Source organism: Ictalurus furcatus, chromosome 4 (assembly GCF_023375685.1).
Source record: "Ictalurus furcatus strain D&B chromosome 4, Billie_1.0, whole genome shotgun sequence".
NCBI lineage: Eukaryota > Metazoa > Chordata > Actinopteri > Siluriformes > Ictaluridae > Ictalurus > Ictalurus furcatus.
The window spans coordinates 19,953,855-19,976,639 of NC_071258.1; the positions used below are offsets into that span (position 1 = coordinate 19,953,855).

At 39.3% G+C, this 22,785-nt stretch overlaps 1 protein-coding gene across 1 annotated transcript; it reads right to left on the reverse strand.

Moving 5' to 3' along the window:
• Positions 1–14,870: 14,870 nt before the first annotated feature.
• Positions 14,871–21,810, reverse strand: lmo2 (LIM domain only 2 (rhombotin-like 1)). The gene is made up of 3 exons (XM_053623264.1): positions 21,006–21,810; positions 18,951–19,166; positions 14,871–16,224 (listed from the first exon to the last, which is right to left on the reverse strand). Exons 1-3 carry the CDS (start codon positions 21,044–21,046, stop codon positions 16,002–16,004), a joined length of 480 nt encoding a protein of 159 aa, XP_053479239.1. The 5' UTR covers positions 21,047–21,810; the 3' UTR covers positions 14,871–16,001.
• Positions 21,811–22,785: the final 975 nt, after the last annotated feature.

Genomic DNA, 22,785 nt, shown 5'->3' on the forward strand with positions numbered 1-22,785 from the left:
TCTCTCACTGTTCAAATAAATCTACCATTAAAATTATAGAATGATCATTTCTTTGTCAGTGGGCAAACGTACAAAATCAGCAGGGGATCAAATACTTTTTTCCCTCACTGTATATGATGCACAGTCACGAGAGCCTTTGCCTTCTTATGAATCAGGAAAATAGCCGCAGTTAGCCACATGTCTCAGGTATTGTACCTAGCTCTAGAGGAGCTTGAAAAGCAGGCATTAAATATGAGGGAGCTCAGGCCAAAATAGCTTATAAAATTCCGGGGGAAAACCATCAGGTCCTGGTGATTTAATAGATGGCATTGATTGTATTGCTGCTATGATCTCTTCTGGAGTTACAGATGAGTTAAGGTAATCTCTATCCTCATCTGATATAGCTGGGAGAGAAATGTTATTAAAAAAGTTTCAAATTCTGATTGTGAAGCACTGTTTTGAGAACAAAGCAATCATCCTATTATGATTCATAATGTGATCGACACGTGTCATTTATAAGTTCAGGTTCATACGTAGTGGTACCATCCAACATCTTTAGAGACTTAATTGCCCTCTCAGAATGATTTTTTATCTGATGCGCTAATACTTTACTAAATTTGTTAGCATGCTCATAATTTTGCTTGGAAAGAAACAGTCATTTCTGTGGCCCTGTGTGTACGGTGTTTGCATGTTCTTCCCATGCTGTGGGGGTTTCCTCCGGGTGCTCCGGTTTCCTCCCCCAGTCCAAAGACTGATTGGCTGATTGGCATGTCCAAATTGTCCATAGAGTATGAATGGGTGTGTGTGAGTGTGTCCTGTGATGGATTGGCACCTCGTCCAGGGTGTCTCCCGCCTTGTGCCCCATTCTCCATGGGATAGGCTCCAGGTTCCCCGAGGCGCACTAGGATAAGCGGTATAGAAAATGAATGGATGGATGGATGATATCAATGATTGAGTTCGGCCCTTGCATGGCATAAAGCAGACCAATTTGCTTGGTTGGGAGTTGTACTATGTAAGCATTCTAGTCTTTTAACCTCTGTTCTCTCTCATAATTTTGGTTCTGTTAGCAGAGTTTTAACGAATTCAGTTTCCACACTTTGCTCCTTGCAGAAACTGGAACATGATCTGAGATGGCAATTGAGCCAATACAAGAAAGAATGATGGAAAATATTTAGCATGATATAGCGTAACCACATCAACCATTCTGAACATATTAAAATGAGTATGTGGTATGAGGTCCCAGGAAAGTTCAGGCTACTTTCCTCCTAATATGACTGAGGTCAAATGTAGGTGATAAGAATCCCTTTGTCACTTAGCTTGCAAAGTCTCTATGAACTCCTTCACTGTGGTGTGGGTATTGAAAACCACAAACGTCTTACGATCGACTAGAATCCTCCTCACTGCATCAAATTCCCGACGTTTCCTCATCACTTCCACTGAGAGATCTTGATAGAAGCACAGCTTCCACGTGAACAATTTGCCGGTTTTTCATTGCTGCCTGTAGGATGTGTTCTCTGTGGTGGGTCATTAACTCCTGGAGTAGGTGCAAGCAATCGGTGTGCTCTTTGAGTTTCGAAATTGAGTTCAGAAGGGAGCCTGAGCCATTTTGGTATAATTTCTCTCAGAAACTGAGCGAGCAAAGTAGATCCCTCAACTTTTTCATGTACACAGACAATTTCCAGATTCTTGCGTCTTCTATGGTTTTGTAAGTCTTCAACTACGGCTTGAAGCTGGGCCACCGTTTTAGCCAATGTAGAACGCTCACTCTCGCGGGCAGAGCGTCTTAAGCGTCAGAGATTCTGTCTTCAGCTTCCATTAACCATGATTTGCTCACAGAAACTCTTTGTCATGAAGTCTCATGCACTGCAGAAACAGAGGTTGATATAACATCGAGACAATTTTCGATAGTGTCAAAACGACCCTCACTGTTCCCCAATCGAGCATTAAGTACTTGTAATTCATTCAAAATTGGGTTAGTTTTTTCCATGAATGATGAGGATGTTTCTGCTGATGCAGGTTGTTTCTTCTTTTTCAGTGTTCACGAATTTGTGAAAAATAGAAAATCCTTTGGCTCCTGAGTCTCAGACATGTTAGCTACATGTCAAATGCAAGGTTCTTTGATTTAAACCGAAAGAAGCCATTTTTGAAAAATCCAGAGTGGAGCTAGGATTTAAGATATCTTCTCAAGCATCCATGAGCATTCATACAAGGTTCGTACAAGGTTCCTGAAGTGCTTGAATACTGGAAAACCTTGAAAATAGTGGTGCTTTACAGTGCTTTAATTATAAAAAGTCAATAAATATGAAATTGATAAATAACTTAATTTATAACTTTATTTTCGATAGAACACAAATACAATCCGAGCACGAGGTCCTGCTTTCCCACTGCAGGTACTCCTCTCTCTCTCCGGCTACTCTGTTCAGTGAGTGGCAGAGAGAAAGAGAGAGCAGCACATTCATTCACTTCTAACTTTCTCTCTGAGTGAATCATATTACATATAGCCAAAATCACAACACAGTCATTGTCTTTAACTTATGTGTATGGTGATTTTGTCAGAGGACGTTGTGGTTAAAAATCGGGATTTTAGCAGTGCAGAGCAGCAGCTTGGAAATGGCTTGGAAGTGACTGCTGGTTAACATGTAGTCTTAATGGGCTGCGTTTCAGTCACTATTTCATACTCATTCTGTTGTCTGACAACATGGCAATATCTCTTGTCTACTTATCTACTTGTATTTTTTATCTACTTGAAAACTGCTTGAAAAGTCCTTGAAAGTCCTGGAATTTAATTGTGAAGCATCTGTAGATTGCATCATTTCCAGATTCAGTTATTTATTCCTAATGTTGTGTTCATTCTTAGTACTCTGAGGACAATTTCCATTTGCATGATTTCACTGCTCTAGGGAACAATAGATGAAATATGTGGCACATTGAATTAGTTGCTTGCAAATTGTATGATTGTTTCTGAATTTTTCCAATAGCCAGTTATACATTCTCATTAATAAAGTATTGAGAGGAGAAGCTGGGTTTTCTGTTTTCATTTACATCTATGTATTGCTACATATTTGGTTCATTTTATAGTTTGAATTATGAATAACACAATATTGCATGGTATTGTGATTCTACTTGGTATTGTGATACTTCAGCTGGTATAGTATCGTAAGATGTGTTTATGGCATTGTGACAACCCTAATGCACACAATTGTTGTAACTTGTTACTGGTTAAATCTAGCTCAATATTAGCTGGAAGAGCTTATTAAGACAAAGTTAGATATATTTTCTTAAAATGAGATTACTTTTGTAATGTAAGACATGCTTTACAAGATTATTTTTCTTTTTACACAAAAAATAAGACTCCAGTAGTAGGTCATTTACTACTTTAACCAGCACTGTCTCTGTGCTATGGTGAGGCCTAAATCCTGACCGATAAATTTCATGAATGTTATTCCTATGTAGCTATGAGCATTCCTGCTGTGCTACAACTTTTTCTAAGATTTTGGAGCTCTTGGCGCAGTGGTGGCTTGGCAGTTAGGGCTTTGGGTTACTGATCGGAAGGTTGGGGGTTCAAGCCCCAGCACTGCCAAACTACCACCGTAGGGCTGTTGAGCAAGGCCCTTAACTCTCTCTGCTCCAGGAGTGCTGTATCATGTCTGACCCCAGCTTCCTGACATGCTGGGGTATGTGAAGATATACATCACTGTAATGTATATGTGATCAATAAAGACTCATTATCATAAAGGGCAGATTTGATATTTGCCTATAGCTGGACAATTGACAGGTCAGGTTTTTTAATCAGGGGTTTAATAACTGCTAGATTAAATGATTTAGGTACTTAGCCAGTGCTAAGTGAAGAACTGATTATTTTAGAAGGGGTTTGATTATTTCTGGAACAATCTGTTTGAAGAAACATGTAGGTAAGGGATCTAGTATACAAGTTGATTATTTCGATGAAGAAATTAATGAAATTAGTTCGGTCTCTCAAAGGGGAGTAAAAATTCTCATTGACTGCGTTTACATGGACAACAATAATCCACTCTTAATCTAATTAAGACCATAATTGATTAAGAAACTACCATGTAAACAGCAACCTTAATCTAATTATGGTCATAATCTAATTAAGCTCTAATCGAATTAAGACAGGTGGATTACTCCTGTTTTAATCGTATTATGGACATGCATTACTAGCTGCGTTTACATGGACAACAACAATCCACTCTTAATCCGATTAAGACCATACTCTAATTAAGAAACTACCATGTAAACAGCAATTTTTACTTACCTTAATCTAATTAAGGTCATAATCGAAGTAAGCAATAATCTAATTAAGACAGGTGGAGTACTCCTGTTTAGTCCATTATGGACGTGTAGTAGTGACATGTAAACACCTTAATCACATTATGAACGTCGTGTGGGAGTTTTCACTGCATTTTGCGACAGGACACGATCACACACGGCAGTTTTACGTTTTACGGCGAACAAGAGAGTTCGGCTGTGTCCCAAACTGCATACTTTCCCACTATAGGCCTGTAGTGGGGAAAAATACATGTATCTCGGCTACTATATAGACGGTAACTACGCGATTTGGGACACACCCACCGCTTCAAGCAGTCGTCTATTTGCACGTATAGCATGACTAATAATTAACCGCACTTGAAGCGTTCGTAAAAAAATTAAATAAAAACACCCAAAACTGTATATGGTACCATAACGAAGATGAACTGTATGTTGATACGTGAAATTCTGGAGGGACGTCGGACGGCGTGGCACGGTGACGTAATGACGCGGGCTGTTAATCTAATTATGTTCTAAAACGTAAAACGGGTACATGACAGGAGTATTCTAAAAGCGACTCATGTAAACACCTTAATCACATTATTATCTTATTCAGATTAAGGTCAATAATTAGATTACTGCTGTCCATGTAAACGTAGTCACAGACATGTAAACACCTTAATCACATTATGAACGTCGTGTGAGCGTTTTCACCGCATTTTGCGACAGGACACGATCACACACGGCAGTTTTACGGCGAAAAAGAGAGTTCGGCTGTGTCCCAAACTGCATACTTGCCTACTATAGGCCTGTAGTGGGGAAAAATACATGCATCTTGGCTACTATACATTAGGTAAGTATGCGATTTGAGACGCAGCCCACGGCTTCAAGCAGTCGTCTATTTGCACGTATAGCATGACTAATAATTAACCGCACTTGAAGCGTTCGTAAAAAAATTAAATAAAAACACCCAAAACTGTATATGGTACCATAACGAAGACGAACTGTATGTTGATACGTGAAATTCTGGAGGGACGTCGGACGGCGTGGCACGGTGACGTAATGACGCGGGCTCTTAATCTAATTATGATCAATAACATGTAAAACGGGTACATGACAGGAGTATTCTAAAAGCGACTCATGTAAACACCTTAATCACATTATTACCTTACTTAGATTAAGGTCAATAATTAGATTATTGCTGTCCATGTAAACATAGTCAATGACTAAAAACTAAAACAAACTTTCTGAAAATTTCTACATTTTTGTTTTAGCTTGGGGAACAGACAGTCTCGATATTGTGGAACCTAGGTGACGACTCAGTGCAGCTAGCAGACTGTCAGTTTAGCCTGCTGGTCTGGTCGCTGGCCTTGGCTCTGGATTGCCAACGATTAACTTGGCCTGGCCTGTTCTGAGTCTATGTGCTATGCTGCAAGAAATGAGAGCAGCACCTTCCCGAGTGGGATGGATACCGTCCTGCCTAACAGGCCTTGCCCTCAAAACAGCTCCAATTATCTATAAAGCCCACATTGTTTTGGGAGCATAACCTGGACATCCAGCAGTTCAGCAACCATAACCTGCTGTAAGCTACATCGCCATGCCGTATTGGGATAGGGCCAGAGCATATTACTGCATTGGACATGGCCTTCGCTAATTTACACACCTCTACAACGTTACTCTTAGTAACCTCTGAATGAAGAAGGCGTATATCATTAGCTCCTGCATGAATAACTATCTTTGAAAACCTGTACTTGCCTAAGACCCTAAGATTACCTGCTATGTCCAGCACCCTGGCTCCTGGTATACACCTAACTAAAGCTGCTGTAGATGTGTAACCAGCAGAATCATTGGACTCTTTGAAGTCCTGAATGCATGAACATCAAAGATGAACTGTCTTGTATTGACCATTTAATTCTAAGTGCTAACCACATAATTATTCCCCATGCAGCCAGAAAATCAACTTTGTTGTTGGCCCATGAGGGGCATCAGGGTATCGCTAAGATGAAACAACATCTTTGTACAAAGGTGGTGGCCAGGTATTGATAAGGATGTAGGGCACTTAGTCAGATCCTACCCCGCATGCCAGTTGAATAGTGCACCTCCAACACCTGTCTCAATGACATGCACTGAACTGCCAGAAAAACCATGGCAAACTGTTGCCACTGATGTGTCGTGTCCATTCCCATCAAGTGAGCATCTACTTGTGAATGCTGCATCACTGCAAGCAACAGCAGATGTTTGACACAGATTTTTGCCACACATTATTTTGTCTTATTTTGTCTTCATAATTTGATGTTTATCTCCCTCCACACTTGACTAGGAAATGTCATATCACAGCAAACCAGTGACTCCATTTCCCAGGATGCACCACGAACTACAAACATGGCAGAAGAGGACTACACTTCCCACACACGCTCACCTTCTTTGGAGTTCTATTCACACACACCTGTTACCAATCTTACACACACTCACTCCACAGTATATAGAGATTGTTTCAATACTGTGACTTTGCAAAGTATTATGCTCAGTTGCCATAGTCTCTGCTGTGTACCAAGCCTTTATTCCTAGCTTTATGTTTCATGGTTTTGATCTGGTTCTCATCCTCGTTATATGAGTCTTGTCTTAGTCTAGTTTATCCTGTTTGCTGATCGCCTGACCATTTGCCTGTTTTGACCACGCTATTGTGTCATGGTTTGGATTTGTCTTCCTGTATCTCCTATCATAAAACTCTTATCTGCATTTGCATCCATCCTCAACCTCCATTACCCTCCTTATGTGACAGGAAGGAGTAAAAGATCCTGCCTCCCTTTCCCCTATACTTAAAAATCAGTCATTGTTTTAAAAGCATGTGTTATGTAGAGTACAACAGTAATTCAACAGAATCAAAAACCCAATAATCATTAAACATAATCAACTACAAAATTACATTAAATCAATTTCCCAGAAATGATTACAATAATAATTAAACATCAATTAAAATTAATTAATAGCAAATCAATATGATCAATTACAATCAGTAGAAAAAATATAAAGACTTAGCCTCTATTTCTTTTAGATGCTGTTCCAGCAATATAATTATGTTATTTTTTAACCCAGATAGTTTACATATCATAGCGGGTCACTCTTGGGGAGAGGTTAGGCTAGCACTTATACCCAGGGTATGGGTCATCACACTTCTTCTTCATCCTCACCTGAAGAACTGGAATCTGTATCCTCTTGTAGTTGTTCTGGGACCCAGTCTGCCTTAGGGGGCCAGTCTGGTAAGGATCATAGGGATCTACTGCCAGTTCACTGTCCTTATTCATTGTCCTTATTCATCAAGTAGTATAGACTCAAAACCTGACTTTACCTCATCCCTAGCTTTGAACTCATTGGGTATACCTCTTGGTTGTCCTATAGAATCTATGTACACTTTAGGCTCTGGGGGGTAGGCCCTTTTCACTCTGTGCCATTTCAGAAAGTTGTTCAGGATCCCAATTCATCATAGTGACTGAATCATTTGCACCCTAGCACATATTCCTGTCCAAACTTTAGGTAATGTGACACTTTCCTCCACAAAGCCATAAGAAATCTGCTACTGCTACTGTCTGCTCTATATATTGAGGTATTAACAGAAATGCCAAAGTTCGTGCAGTTTTATAGCATTATTACCATCATATTCTCTGGCATGTTCATGTTATATAGCTTATTTTATGACATCTATCTGCCCAAAAGAGTCATTACCTAGGTGCCATATCACAGCAAAATTACCCTGAAAGTTGCCTAAATCACGGTCGCCTTGTGACTCATTAAAACATTCCTGCTCAAGTGTGTAATCTATTTCATATACTGAAGGAGTCTCTCTTTTCTTAATTTCTATTCACACAGCGTCGGCACCAGTCTCCCTATCCTGAAGAATTGTAGTATTTATGAAACTCTGAGTGTCCTAGGAAGGATAGACATTCAGCAGGACAGGAAGGTCTTTCAGATTTGTTCATATGGCAAAACTGTTGATTGAATTCAGCACATTGTCTGTAGTCATACTGATTTGGCACTACTATGAATCATTTCAGAGGTGATGCCGTACATAAACAATTGTCCATTCTTGATTTCTCTGCTGTGTACATTACCCACTTGTACCAACCATTGCTCTGTACTGTTTTTAACAGTCTCTCTTTCTTTGTGCCTTGCGGAACAGAAGCTAGTGTTACTGCACTGGGATCCAAAGTTGACGCTTCTTTTAAAATTTTATTTAGTTCACCAATTAGTCTCTTGCCCATCCGTGTGTTAGTCTGCCTGGGGACTATTCAATGCCTGTGAAATCAATTGAAGGGAACCCTGCTTGGGGACTGGTGGAAGGGCCTGGGTCTGTGGGAGGTGTTGAAATAAGTTGATCAATATCAAACTCAACACTGCTATTGGGCTCACACTCCTGATCGGTAGGGGTTGGTTCATCTCCGTCCCCCTCTGCATGCATAGCAGGTTCAGAACCAGGCAGAACAACTAGATCAGCGTGTCTCTCAGGTTCTGCTGGGGAAGGTCCTGGTTTCTCCCCTCCTCCTCCATAACTTGGGCCTGCCTCTGGTGCTCTTTCTCCTTCACCTAAGCCTTCTCCCGCCTCTTCCTGACTTTCCTCTGAAGTGTCAGCTGCTAGACCTCTTCATCAGCAACCTGAACTTCTCGTCTCCTAGGTCTTAGTCTAGGTATTCTGGTACAGTGGTTCAAATGATACCAAGCTGTCATACCTTCCACTTGTTCTGCTGTTGATGTTGCTCCTAGCACTTTGTATGGACCTTCTCGTCTGGGTTCCTTCCATCTTCTCCTGAAATTCTTATTAAGTTTAGCCTTAAGAGTGCCATTTATCCTTTCCATTATTCCTTGTGATTGAGGGTGATAAACACATCCCAGTATCTATTTTATTCTTATCTGATGTAACACTGTTTTTGTTCTCTGAACAAATGCTGACCCATTGTCAGATCTTTGATGGTATGCCATAACTAGGTATTAATTATCTGGTCAAGAATGTAATCACCGTCCCTGTGGCCTGGTCACTTCTACATGATTTTTTAAAATGGGATCCATTTGGGTTTCTATTCAGGTCTATATGGGAATTCAATTTGATATTTTTAAGAATCCTGAAATAACCTGTAAAAACAGCATATTTTGTGCTAATATTTAATTGTCAGCAAATTATGTTTAAATAAATGCTTTAAATAAAAGAAGTTAACTGTTTAAAACTTTGTGTTCCATGAACTATTTCTGATCAATACAGAGACGTTTAATGACCTATACAGATAAAGATGTTTACAGGATGGTTTCTTGAGAGAGAGAGAGGGAGGGAGGTAGGTAGGTAGGTAGGTCAGAGATAATCCACAGCTAGATCTGCATTACATGATTTTAATGCATGACGTGGTTGCCTCTGTGCATTAAAATAGTGTAATGCACACCTAGCCATGGATTATCCCAGTTATACTTGCCAGAATTCACTAGTTAAAGCGGTCACTGATGTTTGCAGTGTAAAATTTGACTGAAAGGATAAAAATAACAGTTACTTTTTGTTAGTAATTTTATATATAGTTCGTTAGAAGTAGAATTCTGGCCCCTCTAAATCAGACACAGAGACAAAGAAGTGCGATTGAATTACCTGCATCTGTGCCGCGTCTCTAATAATAAAGCTGCAGGTTTAACTACTTCAAATATAACTGAATTCTCCCCATTCAAAATCATTTAACATTCACTCTGTATGCAGCTGTAACTTTAAGTTACTATGGTTACAGCTGTTTATAGGCAACACATTAATTTAGAACAGTGATTGAGAACAGCTGACTGGAACTACCTGTGTATTCAGTGGTTTGAACACATACCTTCCAGCCAATCAGAATCTAGTATTCAGACAGACCATCGTGTGTATGTATGTATGTACAATATCTCACAAAAGTGTGTACACCCATCACATTTTTGTAAATATTTGATTATATCTGTTCATGTGACAACACTGAAGAAACGACACTTTGCTACAATGTAAACTAGTGAGTGTACAGCTTATATAACAGTGTAAATTTGCTGTCCCCTCAAAATAACTCAACACACAGCCATTAATGTCTAAACCGCTGGCAACAAAAGTGAGTACACCCCTAAGTGAAAATGTCCAAATTGGGCCCAAAGTCAATATTTTGTGTGGCCACCATTATTTTCCAGCACTGCCTTAACCCTCTTGGGCATGGAGTTCACCAGAGCTTCACAGGTTGCCACTGGAGTCCTCTTTCACTCCTCCATGCTCCTCCACCTTCTGTTTGAGGATGCCCCACAGATGCTCAATAGGGTTAGGTCTGGAGACATGCTTGGCCACTCCATCACCTTCACCCTCAGCTTCTTTAGCAAGGCAGTGGTCGTCTTGAAGGTGTGTTTGGGGTCATTATCATGCTGGAATACTGCATACTGATCATGCTCTGCTTCAGTATGTCACAGTACACGTTGGCATTCATGGTTCCTTCAATGAACTGTAGCTCCCCAGTGCCGGCAGAACTCATGCAGCCCCAGACCATGACACTCCCACCACCATGCTTGACTGTAGGCAAGACATACTTGTCTTTGTACTCCTCACCTGGTTGCCGCCACACACGCTTGACACCATCTGAACCAAATAAGTTTATCTTGGACTCATCAGACCACAGGACATGGTTCCAGTAATCCATGTCCTTAGTCTGCTTGTCTTCGGCAAACTGTTTGCGGGCTTTCTTGTGCATCATCTTTAGAAGAGGCTTCCTTCTGGGACGACAGCCATGCAGACCAATTTGATGCAGTGTGCGGCGTATGGTCTGAGCACTGATAGGCTGACCCCCCACCCCTTCAACTTCTGCAGCAATGCTGGCAGCAATCATACGTCTATTTCCCAAAGACAACCTCTGGATATGACGCTGAGCATGTGCACTCAACTTCTTTGATCGACCATGGCGAGGCCTGTTCTGAGTGGAACCTGTCCTGTTAAACCACTGTATGGTCTTGGCCACCATGCTGCAGCTCAGTGTCAGGGTCTTGGCAATCTTCTTATAGACTAGGCCATCTTTATTTAGAGCAACAATTCTTTTTTTGAGATCCTCAGAGAGTTCTTTGCCATGAGGTGCCATGTTGAACTTCCAGTGACCAGTATGAGGGAGTGTGAGAGCGATGACACCAAATTTAACACACCTGCTCCACATTCACGCCTGAGACCTTGTAACACTAACAAGTCGTATAACACCGGGGAGGAAAAATGGCTAATTGGGCCCGATTTGGACATTTTTGTACTCACTTTTGTTGCCAGCGGTTTAGACATTAATGGCTGTGTGTTTGAGGGGACAGCAAATTTACACTGTTACACAAGCTGTACACTCACCACTTTACATTGTAGCAAAGTGTCATTTCTTCAGTGTTGTCACATGAAAAGATATAATCAAATATTTACAAAAATGTGAGGGGTGTACCCACTTTTGTGAGATACTGTATATATAATATTTATTTATTTATTTATTACATTACACACACAGTACTGTGCAAAAGTCCTCCATGCCTACTTTGATCAAAAGATGCAGGCTATTTGTTGAACCTTCGAATAGTGAATGCTACAGCAGGGGGAAGAGCTTTCTCTTACAAAGCCTCATAGTTATGGAACAGCCTTCCATTTAGTGTTCAGGACTAGTCCAGGCTGAAGACATTTGTTTAGTCAAGCTTTTTGTGAATAGTTTTTTTTTCTTAGGTAAAGGAGCAGATCTAGAGGGCGTGTGGTGAGTGTTGTGGTGAACTGGGATGTTTGGATGCTGTCGCCGTCCCACTTTCACACGTTCATCCAGGTTTGTTGATGGTGGAGTGGCTGGCCGCCTTATGTCCCAGGGAGCCCTTATATCTGTGTTTATATTGGCTCTCCATTTCAGTTTTGCTGTCACAGCTAATATTGCCGGAGTCCCTGCTTGCACTCACGCAAAGTATATTGTCCTTAACCATTATGGGACAATAAGCATACCTAATAATCTCTCCCTCTCTCTCTCTCTCTTGAGCTACACATGATCCTCCTGAGATACCAGTGATCATGACCCCTTCTGCTCTCCAGACCTGCCTGATCCATCCTGATGCCCTACTTCTGGTTGGAGTTCTCATCAATTGGAAGTTATATGCCACTGATGAGGATGGCCCCACATGGTGCAGCCTAAAGATAACAGATTGCTGAGGATGGTAGCACTTAAAATACTATAAAGATGGTTTTGGATCTCAATTTATATGAACAGTTATTATATGATGGCTAGGACTACAATTGCTATTATAGCCTTAGCATGGCAATCACCACAAAACAGACTTCATGTAAAAACGGTAATGAATTTTCCTGGTTACACAACTGCACTATTTAACTATGTAGTATTAGCACATTTATAGAAGGGATTTATTTATTTACAAATTGTACTATACAATTGGGGGTGAAGATGGGTTACCTTTTGAGTCTGGTTCCTCTCAAGGTTTCTTTCTCATATCATCTCAGAGTTTTTCCTTGACACTGTCGCCTCTGGCTTGCTCATTAGGGACAAATTCATACAATTTGTAAAGCTGCTTTGGGACAATGTCCATTGTTAAAAGCACTATACAAATAAAACTGAATTGAACTGAATTGAATATGAGAAAAATATATTTGAAGTAAATTCCCATTGATATTTACATTTTTTTAGTACACATGGGTGTCTCCCCTTTGGACAGAGCTGCAGGTGCAGCTCTGTCCTCTGAGTCAGGTGCGCGAGTGCTCAGCGAACACACACTCTTCGATTGTTTACTGTGGACACGTGCGTTTGTTTTGTTTCTGTTCTGTCTCCTCCCTGTTTTGTCATTGGTTGTTGTTCGAGGGTGTGTCGTCATTGTTTTCAGCTGTCAGCACTTAACGCTGATTATGTTCGGGAAATATAGCCCTCGCCTCACAGTACACTTTGCGGAGTATTATAGTTAAGTTATGTACCTTGATAGATAGAATAGCTCAATAGATTAATTTAGGTTAACGTTCAGTAGACTTCCTCTCTGTCGTTATCCAAGCCGTTCATTGTGAGTTTTGCTTAAGTGACTTTGACCAGTGTTTCCGTCCCCGACCTCAATTTCTGCCTAGCCTCGTTTTGTTTGTTTGCCTGATCGCCTGACCCCTACCCGTTTTCACGACCACGAACTTTGTCTTTCCCATTGGATTATTCTGCTTTGATTCTGTCACCTGCAACTGCTTCCGTCTCCACCCACGATACGTGACACTAAGAACAGGAAATTGTTCAACCATCACTTCCTGTTTTACAGGGGTATAAATATGAGGTAACCCATAGGCCAAATTCTCTTAGTCATTCATAATGGGTTAGACCAAAGAATATAGCTGGGATGTGTGGCAAAAGGTTGCTCAGCTTACGGAAATGGGAAGTGACTATAAGAAATTAGCACAAGCATTGAAAATGCCCATTTCCACCATCAGGGCAATAATTAAGAAGTTCCAGTCAACTGAAAATGTTATGAATCAACCTGGAATTGGAGGTGTGTCTATATTGTCTCAACGCACTGTGAAGAGGATGGTCTGAGTGGCCAAAAAACATCCAAGGATCACAGCTGGAGAATTGCAGAGGTTAGTTGCATCTTGGGGTCAGAAAATCTCCAAAACTACAATCCGAAGTCACCTACATCAACAGAGTTGTTTGGAAGGATTTAAAGAAAAAAGCCTCTACTCCCATCCAAAAGCACACTCAAGCATCTTCAGTTAGCCAGACACTACTGGAACTTAAATACCCGAGTGCCTCTTCCAGAAAGCTTAAAATGGGTCATGGTTGGATCTTCCAACAGGACAATGATCCAAAACATACATCAATATCAACACAAAAATGGTTTACTGACCACAAAATCAAGGTCGTGTCATGGCCATCCCAGTCCCCTGACTCAAAACCCATAGAAAACCTGTGAGGTGAATTGAAGAGGAGAGTTCACCAGCATGGACCTCGAAATTTGAATTATATGGAGAGATTCTGTATGAAGGAATGGACTCAGATCCATGATCATGCATTCTCCAACCGTGTACACATGTCGAAACGAAATGCAAAGCGGACTGGGACCTCATTGCTTTCACATATCACGAAGAAATCAAACCAAACGGACCCACAAACAAACCATACTCAGACCACCTCCGGAGGTGATCTGAGTACAGTTCACTTTTGGGTCGTTTTAGGGGGGGTCACAGATCACTTGGTTTGTTCACATATACACGCTGAACCACTCCAAGAGCATTTTGAGGGCTCAATCGAACTAGGTGTGAAAACACTCTCAGAGTTGTTATTTTGGCAAAGGGAGGTAGTTTTTGACGAAGTATTGACTACAAGGGTGAAAATAAATGTTACACACCTATATTTAACAAATATTTTTTTTGATAAACCTGTGTTTTGGTTGCAATTGTTTGATATCCATGAGAGCAGAGTAATGTTGTGAATTTCTTTAACAAAAAGGTCAAATGGTTAAACAATAAAGAAAATTTTTCACAGCCTTTTTACTATTCCTTGAACGAATCTATGCATGTACCCCTTGTCCCCAAACAGTATCCTTTGTAAAGCCAGCATGTTCTTTTATTTAAACGACACAATACACTTATAAACACAAACAGTAGTCAATTTAATGCGTCAAATCTGACAATTTTTTATTTAAAAACTGATCATTTTAATTTTATTATTCGCATAATACTTAAAAAATAGCATACTGAATACTCACTGTAGCATGTTTACCAAGTGAGCCCATTTCCTTATACATGTTTTGTAAAATAAGAATTATTATTCTACAATTTGTACATGGATTAAAAGGAATTAAATCATTAATCTCAAGTCACTGAATAGGTCTTTGTGTCAGCTATATAAGATTTAATGAAATTTCAAATTCAAAAAGCAGATAGGGTTAAAGCATGTACAAAGAAATGTTTTAGATGGCTTAATGATTACCTAGTTCTTAACTCAAATGACCCATGATGAAAAAATGACCTTTAAATTAATAGAATTAAATGAAGTAATTGTGTGCCAAATTACAAGTTTTAACTAAAACAAATTCCACTGAAGAAAAATTAAATCCTAGTATATTCTGTAGAGATTTAAACCCATCCAATCTATTTTTTTATTTTCTGTTACATACAACTTAATGCAACAATTCCTGGGTCAGATTTATCTGTGATAAGCTCCACTTAACAGTTACACCAATGCAAATTAAAATTATAGCACATAAATTTAAGGAAAACATTATAAGGTGAAAAAACATTTGATACTCATTAAGATGTGTAATGTGGAGCAGCACGAGTCAGCTGTTCAGCCAACATGAAAACTGACTATGCTGGTGACTATGAGAAGTTAAGACCGCACTTCTAAGAGTCATAGATTAGAACTGTGACTGTGGCATATGACCTACTTATATTGAGAAAATGGGACCTTTTTAAAAATTATTCTATAAAATGTATCCACATACATTATTTGTATCCACTGCGACTCAATAACAAACTACATTTTTATTGTCGAGTGTGTATGACTATCTAAAAAAATGTTTGTGAAACAGCTATTATTGCCCTCATACATTGAAAAATGTCTTCACCTTTCCCAAGGCAAATGAAATCTTGGTTATGTGCTGGTGAATTGAAAATATTAAAAATATATTTGAAACTCAATTCTATAGAACTGCACTTGCTTAACTGTTATGTAGCTCTTCTGTAAAGTAGTAACTGTAATAAAATTTGGTGACACCAGCTTTCAAGTCGTTAAAGGAAATTACCGTAAGTTGCTGTTGAGTTTGGTCCACTCAAAAATGTCCTGCTCACATACAATGTCTGTGTTGATAAGCAGGTAGCGGTCACCAACACAGAAATGCTTCTGACAGGCTGCGCATTTGAAACACTCAAGGTGGTACACTTTGTCACGAACCCGCATTGTCATTTCAAATGCCCGGATCCTCTTCTCACAGGAAGCGCAAAGCCCATCCTGACCAAACAGTCTGCAAAGGAAATAGGACATCTGACTGAGTTTATAATACACCTCACTGAGTCCCACAGTTACTAATGTTTTTTTGTACATTTATAGAAGTTGTATGCATTGGGCCACATTTATCAATCTTTTAGTGAAGTTATATGTAAACATTTGCATAAGCCAAACCAAACAAAATGTATCTCTGGATTTACAAACTTTCAGAAAGGCTGATTTTCTTCATACTCAAGTGATCACCTGTAAAGTGCAAAGCACATTCCTGACACAGGAAAATATGTATTTTTGTGACACGCGCAAAACTCCATAACAGTTCAAGTGCACAGAAAGAATGAACAGGGTAAAGGCTGAAAGGCATAAGTGGACATTATTTTGACTCATTTCTCAGCCAATAAAAATAGTAAATATATTATATATATAATTTATAATTATAATAATAATAATAATAATAATAATAAGTAAGCGCTAAACCTTCCATCAGATGAGGTATTTGTTTACGGCTTATGGTTATGCACAGACAGCCCAGCACAGTCTCCATTCATACAGAAGAATCTTATTTGTCTTAATTTATGGGTTTGTGTTGGCTCACTTTCTTTATTTTTCATCTTCTTTAATTAATGCCAAGAATATAAAATGACTTGGTTTCAGAATTTTTTTTACTTAGCCCCTGTATTAGTGAACCAGCATAAGGATGTGTTTTTTTGATAGAGACTCTAAAGCCCTTCTATAATCCGCTCCAAAAGTATTTAAACAGCAAGGCCCATTCTATTCTTTTTGCTGTACATTGAACACATTTGGGTTTGAGATCAAAAGATGAATATGACACGATAGATGAGAATTTCAGCTTTCATTTCCCCATATTTACATCTAGATGTGTTCAACAACTTGAACACTAAAAGAACAAAAGAACATGGCACCTTTTGTTTCAATCCACACATTTTTTTCAAGTGATCAAAAATACTGGAACATGTGACTAATACGTGTTTTTGCTGCCCAGGTGTACCCTGTAAAATTGATTGTTTAAATAATTAATAGCTCTATATGTCTACTCGGTTTGAGCCCTATGTTTTGCCTGTGAAGACTGCATCTGTTGTTAAAAATTATAAACCTACATGAAGACAAAGAGCTGTCAATGGGAGAAAAACAAGCCATTTTGAAGCTAAGAAAAGAGGGAAAATCTGTCAGGGCAATTGCACAAACACTGGGCATTGCCAATACAACAATTTGGAATGTTCTGAAAAATACAGAAACCACTGATCTACTAAAAACCAGACACGGAACAGGTCAGCCAAGGAAATCAACAGAAGTTGATGACAGAAAGATTGTGAGAGCTGTGAAGAAAAACCCAACAGCAACAGTTAGTAACATTACCAACAATCTACACAGGACAGGGGTGAAGGCATCACAATCCACCATTCAAAGACGATGTCTAGTGCAGAAATACAGAGGCCATACCTCAAGCTGAAAACCACCCATGAGCAGTAGGAATCAGAAAAGCAGATTGGAATACAGAGATAAACCACAAAAGTTCTAAAAACAAAATTAACCTCTACCAAAGTGATGGAAAGGCCAAAGTGTGGAGAAAATATATATCTGCTCATGATCCAAAACATACAAGCTCATCAGTCAATCATGGTGAAGGTAGTGTCATGGCTTGGACTTGCATGGCTGCTTCTGGAATGGGCTCACTAATCTTTATTGATGATATATTGCATGATGGTAGTAGCAGAATGAATTCAGAAGTCAACAGAAACAATCTGTCATCCAATGTACAGAGAAATGCATCCAATCTAATTGGGAGGATCATCATGCAGCAAGACAGTGACCCAAAAAGCACTGCCAACACAACAAAGAACTTCATGAGGAGGAAAAATGGAAGGATTTAAACTGGCCAAGTCAATCACCAGACCGTAACCCAGATGAACATGTAATTCACCTCCTGATGAGGAAACTGAAGGGAGAAACCCCCCGAAACAAACAACAACTGAAAGAGGCTGTAGTACAAGCGTGGAAAAGCACACAAAAGGAAAATGCAACAGTAGTGATCTCAGAGGGTCACCGGCTTAATGCATTATTGCAAGTAAGGGACGTGCAACCAAATATTAAGCGTTTTTTACTTTAAGACTATCTCACAAAAAATTGGGTGGTCTGCTACCAAAGGTGCCATGTTTTAAATTGTTTAACATATCTAGATGTAAATATCAGGAAATGAAAGCTGTAATTATGATCTATTGTCTGATATTCATCTTCTGATCTCAAACCCAAATGTCTTCAATGTATAGTGGGGGGGGGGGGGGGGGACCGTATAAGCCAGTCTAGATGAGGGAGTCTGCTAAATGCTGTGAACATAAAAAATAAGTAATTTAAACTCAACATTATATTTTGTACATATAGTTTGCATGGCTTACTGCACTTTTAAGTTGAAGTCGATCAAGTCAAGGTTTGCAACGATTAATCTTTTTATGCATAAATTTTCACACACTCAGGAGCATTGTTTCAAATTTGCAGTATGTTCATGAATTCCAAATTTCTTGTGTAAATGCTCATACAAATGACTTATGAATAAATCTATTTATATTCACCTTGATGTGCAGAAAGAAATGTTAAATCAGATTTAATCTTAGAATTTAATTTAAAACCACTTAAAACATTGAATAAATTCACTTACCCAGCATTCAATTTTGCAAGTACACTTAAATTGTAATCATGGTCCTCAGAATGAATATGCTTCACACTCACCTTAGGTAGTCTCTTCGACACAGCTTCCTACCGAGCTTGTAGTACAATCTTCGGCCAACCTCTCCCAGCCGGCAGCCACAAAGGTCACAACTCAGGCAGTCCTCATGCCAGTACTGCTCTATGGCTTTCAGGAAAAAACGGTCTCCAATGCTTTGCTGACAGCCACCACACATCAGCATTGATGGAGGCACCTGGAGGACCTCATCCACTAGTTCTCTGTGGAAGGGGACGAAAAAAAAGTTAAAGTTATCATTTTTCTTTGTTTTAGTTGCCATATAAGCTGTAAAGACCTTCACCATTCTAATAATCAGCCTACAGCATTCATCACCCAAATTGCTGCATCTGTGCATATAAGAAGAAATAAAGCAGTCTAAGGAAAAGTAGTCATTCACCACAACATAAAATGCTACACTATATATGTCTATTCCAATGCCCCTTGTCACACCACTGCCTGCTATCTTTAAGATAATGTACAACATTATTAAATGTCTTAAATGTCATACAGTACCAAGGGTGCCAATATTAGTGGAGGGCACTGTATGTGGGTTTCTGAACTCTCTAATATGAACTGACACCTCCTGAAAGTCCTGCCCCCTCCACCCTACTCTCATGTGCTCTTAATTTGTGCAGGTTCCCTCGTTTTCAACAAAAGGAGAATATTTTGAATAAATTAATATTAAATAAAATTATCAAAATATGGCTGGCCTGGATTAGACAGGTACATATTTAAAATGTCTAAACTGCTTATTAGGATGCCAATGAAAATCGGACAAAAATGGTCAAAAGTCACTCTTCAGGTTTTTCTCAGAAAATGAAAAAAGGACAAAAACTTTGACATAAAAGATTAAACAGGCATACAATAAAGTGTTAGATTTAACACTTTACAAATCATGTTAAGGCTGTCATAATTAGAAAGTGATTAAATAAGCAGTCTATTTTTTTTTTTACCTCCCCTGAACGCTCTTGCTCAACACTTAAGCAGCGTCAACAGTCAAAATGTCGGCCATGTGGACATTAGGCAAACGATTTGAATAAAAGAATTATAATAAAATATGTATTGTAATTTTTTAAAAACTGTTTGCCTCACATTAGTGCAGAATCACTTAACAACCCACCATCCAGCTTGTCACAGTTCCTGACTTCACATCGGATAATATTATGCCTCCCCTACTCTCCTTAAATCTGAAATAATGGAAATGCTAGGGCTGAATGCTAACAGCAGAAGACCACATCAGGTTCCACTTCTGTCAGCCAAGAACTGAAAGTTGAGGATGCAGTGGACACAGGCTCACCAAAACTGGACAGCTGAAGACTGGAAAAACAGAGCCTAGTCTAATAAATCTTGATTTCTGCTGAGGCACACAGATGGTAAGGTCAGAATTTGGCACCAACAGAATGAATCCATGGACTCAACCTGCCTTGTGTCAACAGTCCAGGCTGGTGGACTTGATGGACACTACTTTTTGAAGCAAAGGGTCATCACACAAAATATTTGTTTCATTTATTACTGTTTACTGCTCTTTGTAGTATTTTTTTTAAAAGTGTAGAAACATTTAATTTAATTATTTTGAAGGCATCTTTGCACAGTACTAATTAATATAATATATGACTAAGACCTCTGCACAGTACTATATATATAGATACATATATATATATATATATACATATATATATATATATATATATATATATATATATATATATATATATATATATATATAATATTAATTTATTTGTTTTATTAGTACTGTACAAAGGTTTTAGGCACATGCAAAGATGCCTTCAAAAATAATTAAATTAAGTGTTTCTACACACACACACACACACACACACACACACACATATATACATATGCCACTGTTGGGCCCCTGAGCAAGGCCCTTGTCCCTCTCTGCTCCAGGAGTGCAGTATCAAGGCTGACCCTGCGCTCTGACATGCTGGGGTATGCGAAGAAAACAATACGTCATAGCGCTACAGGCTGCAGTGAGGACATACTCTGGGCAATTCGTAGGAGCTCTGACAATTCTAGTTCTGGACAACCAAAAAGCCACTCACTCGTTAACTTCCATGGTCTTCCTCTCAATTGTAGATGCCATGTTAGGTCGCACTATGATTCCCAATTGCAGCAGGACACAACTCGGATTCGGAGGTGTCTCTTCAAATAGGAAATGCTCACTCGTCGGTTGTACTTATACTTCTGGCAAACACAAGCACGCGCGCTCGCACACACACACAAAATAAGCACGAAATGTCCGTAAAAATACACCTGCGAGCCAATATCATTCAGCTTGTCGACCGCGTGTTGTAAAATTTGCCCATTTCCAAGTCACACGTTTCAACGTCCCGAAGATGAACAGCTAGGTGCCGCTAGGGTTTGAAAGAGAGTCACGCTACTAGCTGTAGGCGTCTTGTATATCACGCTGCCGGGGGGGGGGGACCCGAGTTCATCAGAACTATTGTAATGCAGTCACAGTCTTATGAATCCTGAAAGTCAAACATCATGACGAGTACACGGCATTTTCTTGTCGCATGCTCCGACTACAAGCGGAACTTGTGTCCTTCGTTTTTGTACTGCAAGTATTTTTAAGTAGCCCCACCCACGTGGGCTGTTCTGCTTTCGTTTCCCACTTCCTGCTCACGACAGTTCGACAGTGTGAAAAGATATAGCGCTTTTACAAGGAAGCACTGAGCAAGCCGTGACACATATTCGGTAATTGCAGTTGCACGAGCTGCGTCACCACAATGGTTCAGATCTAAGATACGAAGATAAAATCTAAACATTTGCCATACATTCTGGAGCTTTATCTGTTAAAAATAGTGTTGTTTGTCCAGACTACACGCTCATACTTTATAAAAAAAATATCCTCATTAAAATTACACTGGCCAACATCGATTGAAAAAAAAAACTTAGGTTTTAGGGTGTTCAACCATACATATACTGAACATGATTATTCAGTAGGCTGCTGTTGAAACTGTCACCCAATTAGTTTTGCAGTAATTAGGCTGAAATTTTGTCCTAAAACTGATCTTGCAGACCAAACAGTAAGTCGTAGAGAGCTGAAACTTTGAGGGAAGGTAGTACTACAAGTTATAGTGCTACATCGTCGCAAAGTTTTGGCCCGATCAGCCAGATGGTGGTGTTATAGTAAGCATTTTTAGAAAAATAGCCATAACTTTTGAACCTTTTGTCACAGACTTAAGTGTCTTACATCTTTGGAATCTTTGGGGTCAGACGAACAAAACATATATCGTATATCCGATTTCCGTCTATAAAAAATCTTGGATTTTTTGTAAAACCTACATGGTGGCACTATAATACAAAAAAACAACAACAACCTGAAATTGGCTGTAACTATGGAACCATTTATCTGATTGACTTCAACATTTGCATACAGTGTCTTTGACTCAGGTGCCATCACTGTCTATGAGGACATTCACGTATGTTGAAAAACATCGCCACCATCGGCCAATCAGGTTTCAGTAGCTATTAGACAAGGTTAACAATGGCCGATCTGAACAAAACTTGGTGAACCTATTTGACTCTTGGTCTAAGAGGTTTGTGCAAAGTTAAAAAAAAAAAAATCGGTCACTATTCGGTGCTATCATGATTTTTGTAGGTGTTAACTGTTGTATATAGCGCAGTGTTTTCAAAAACACACACATCATATATACATCAAATGATAGTTCTTCTCATTCTAAACAACTTTCTCTCAAGAAGCATGGTGTCTATCAAACTGTTCGGTAAATATTTCAGATAATGTTAAAAACGTACTTTTGCAAACTAGTCATAGGTTTTTCACTGAATTTCAACAAAACAAGTGCTACAAGATTTGCT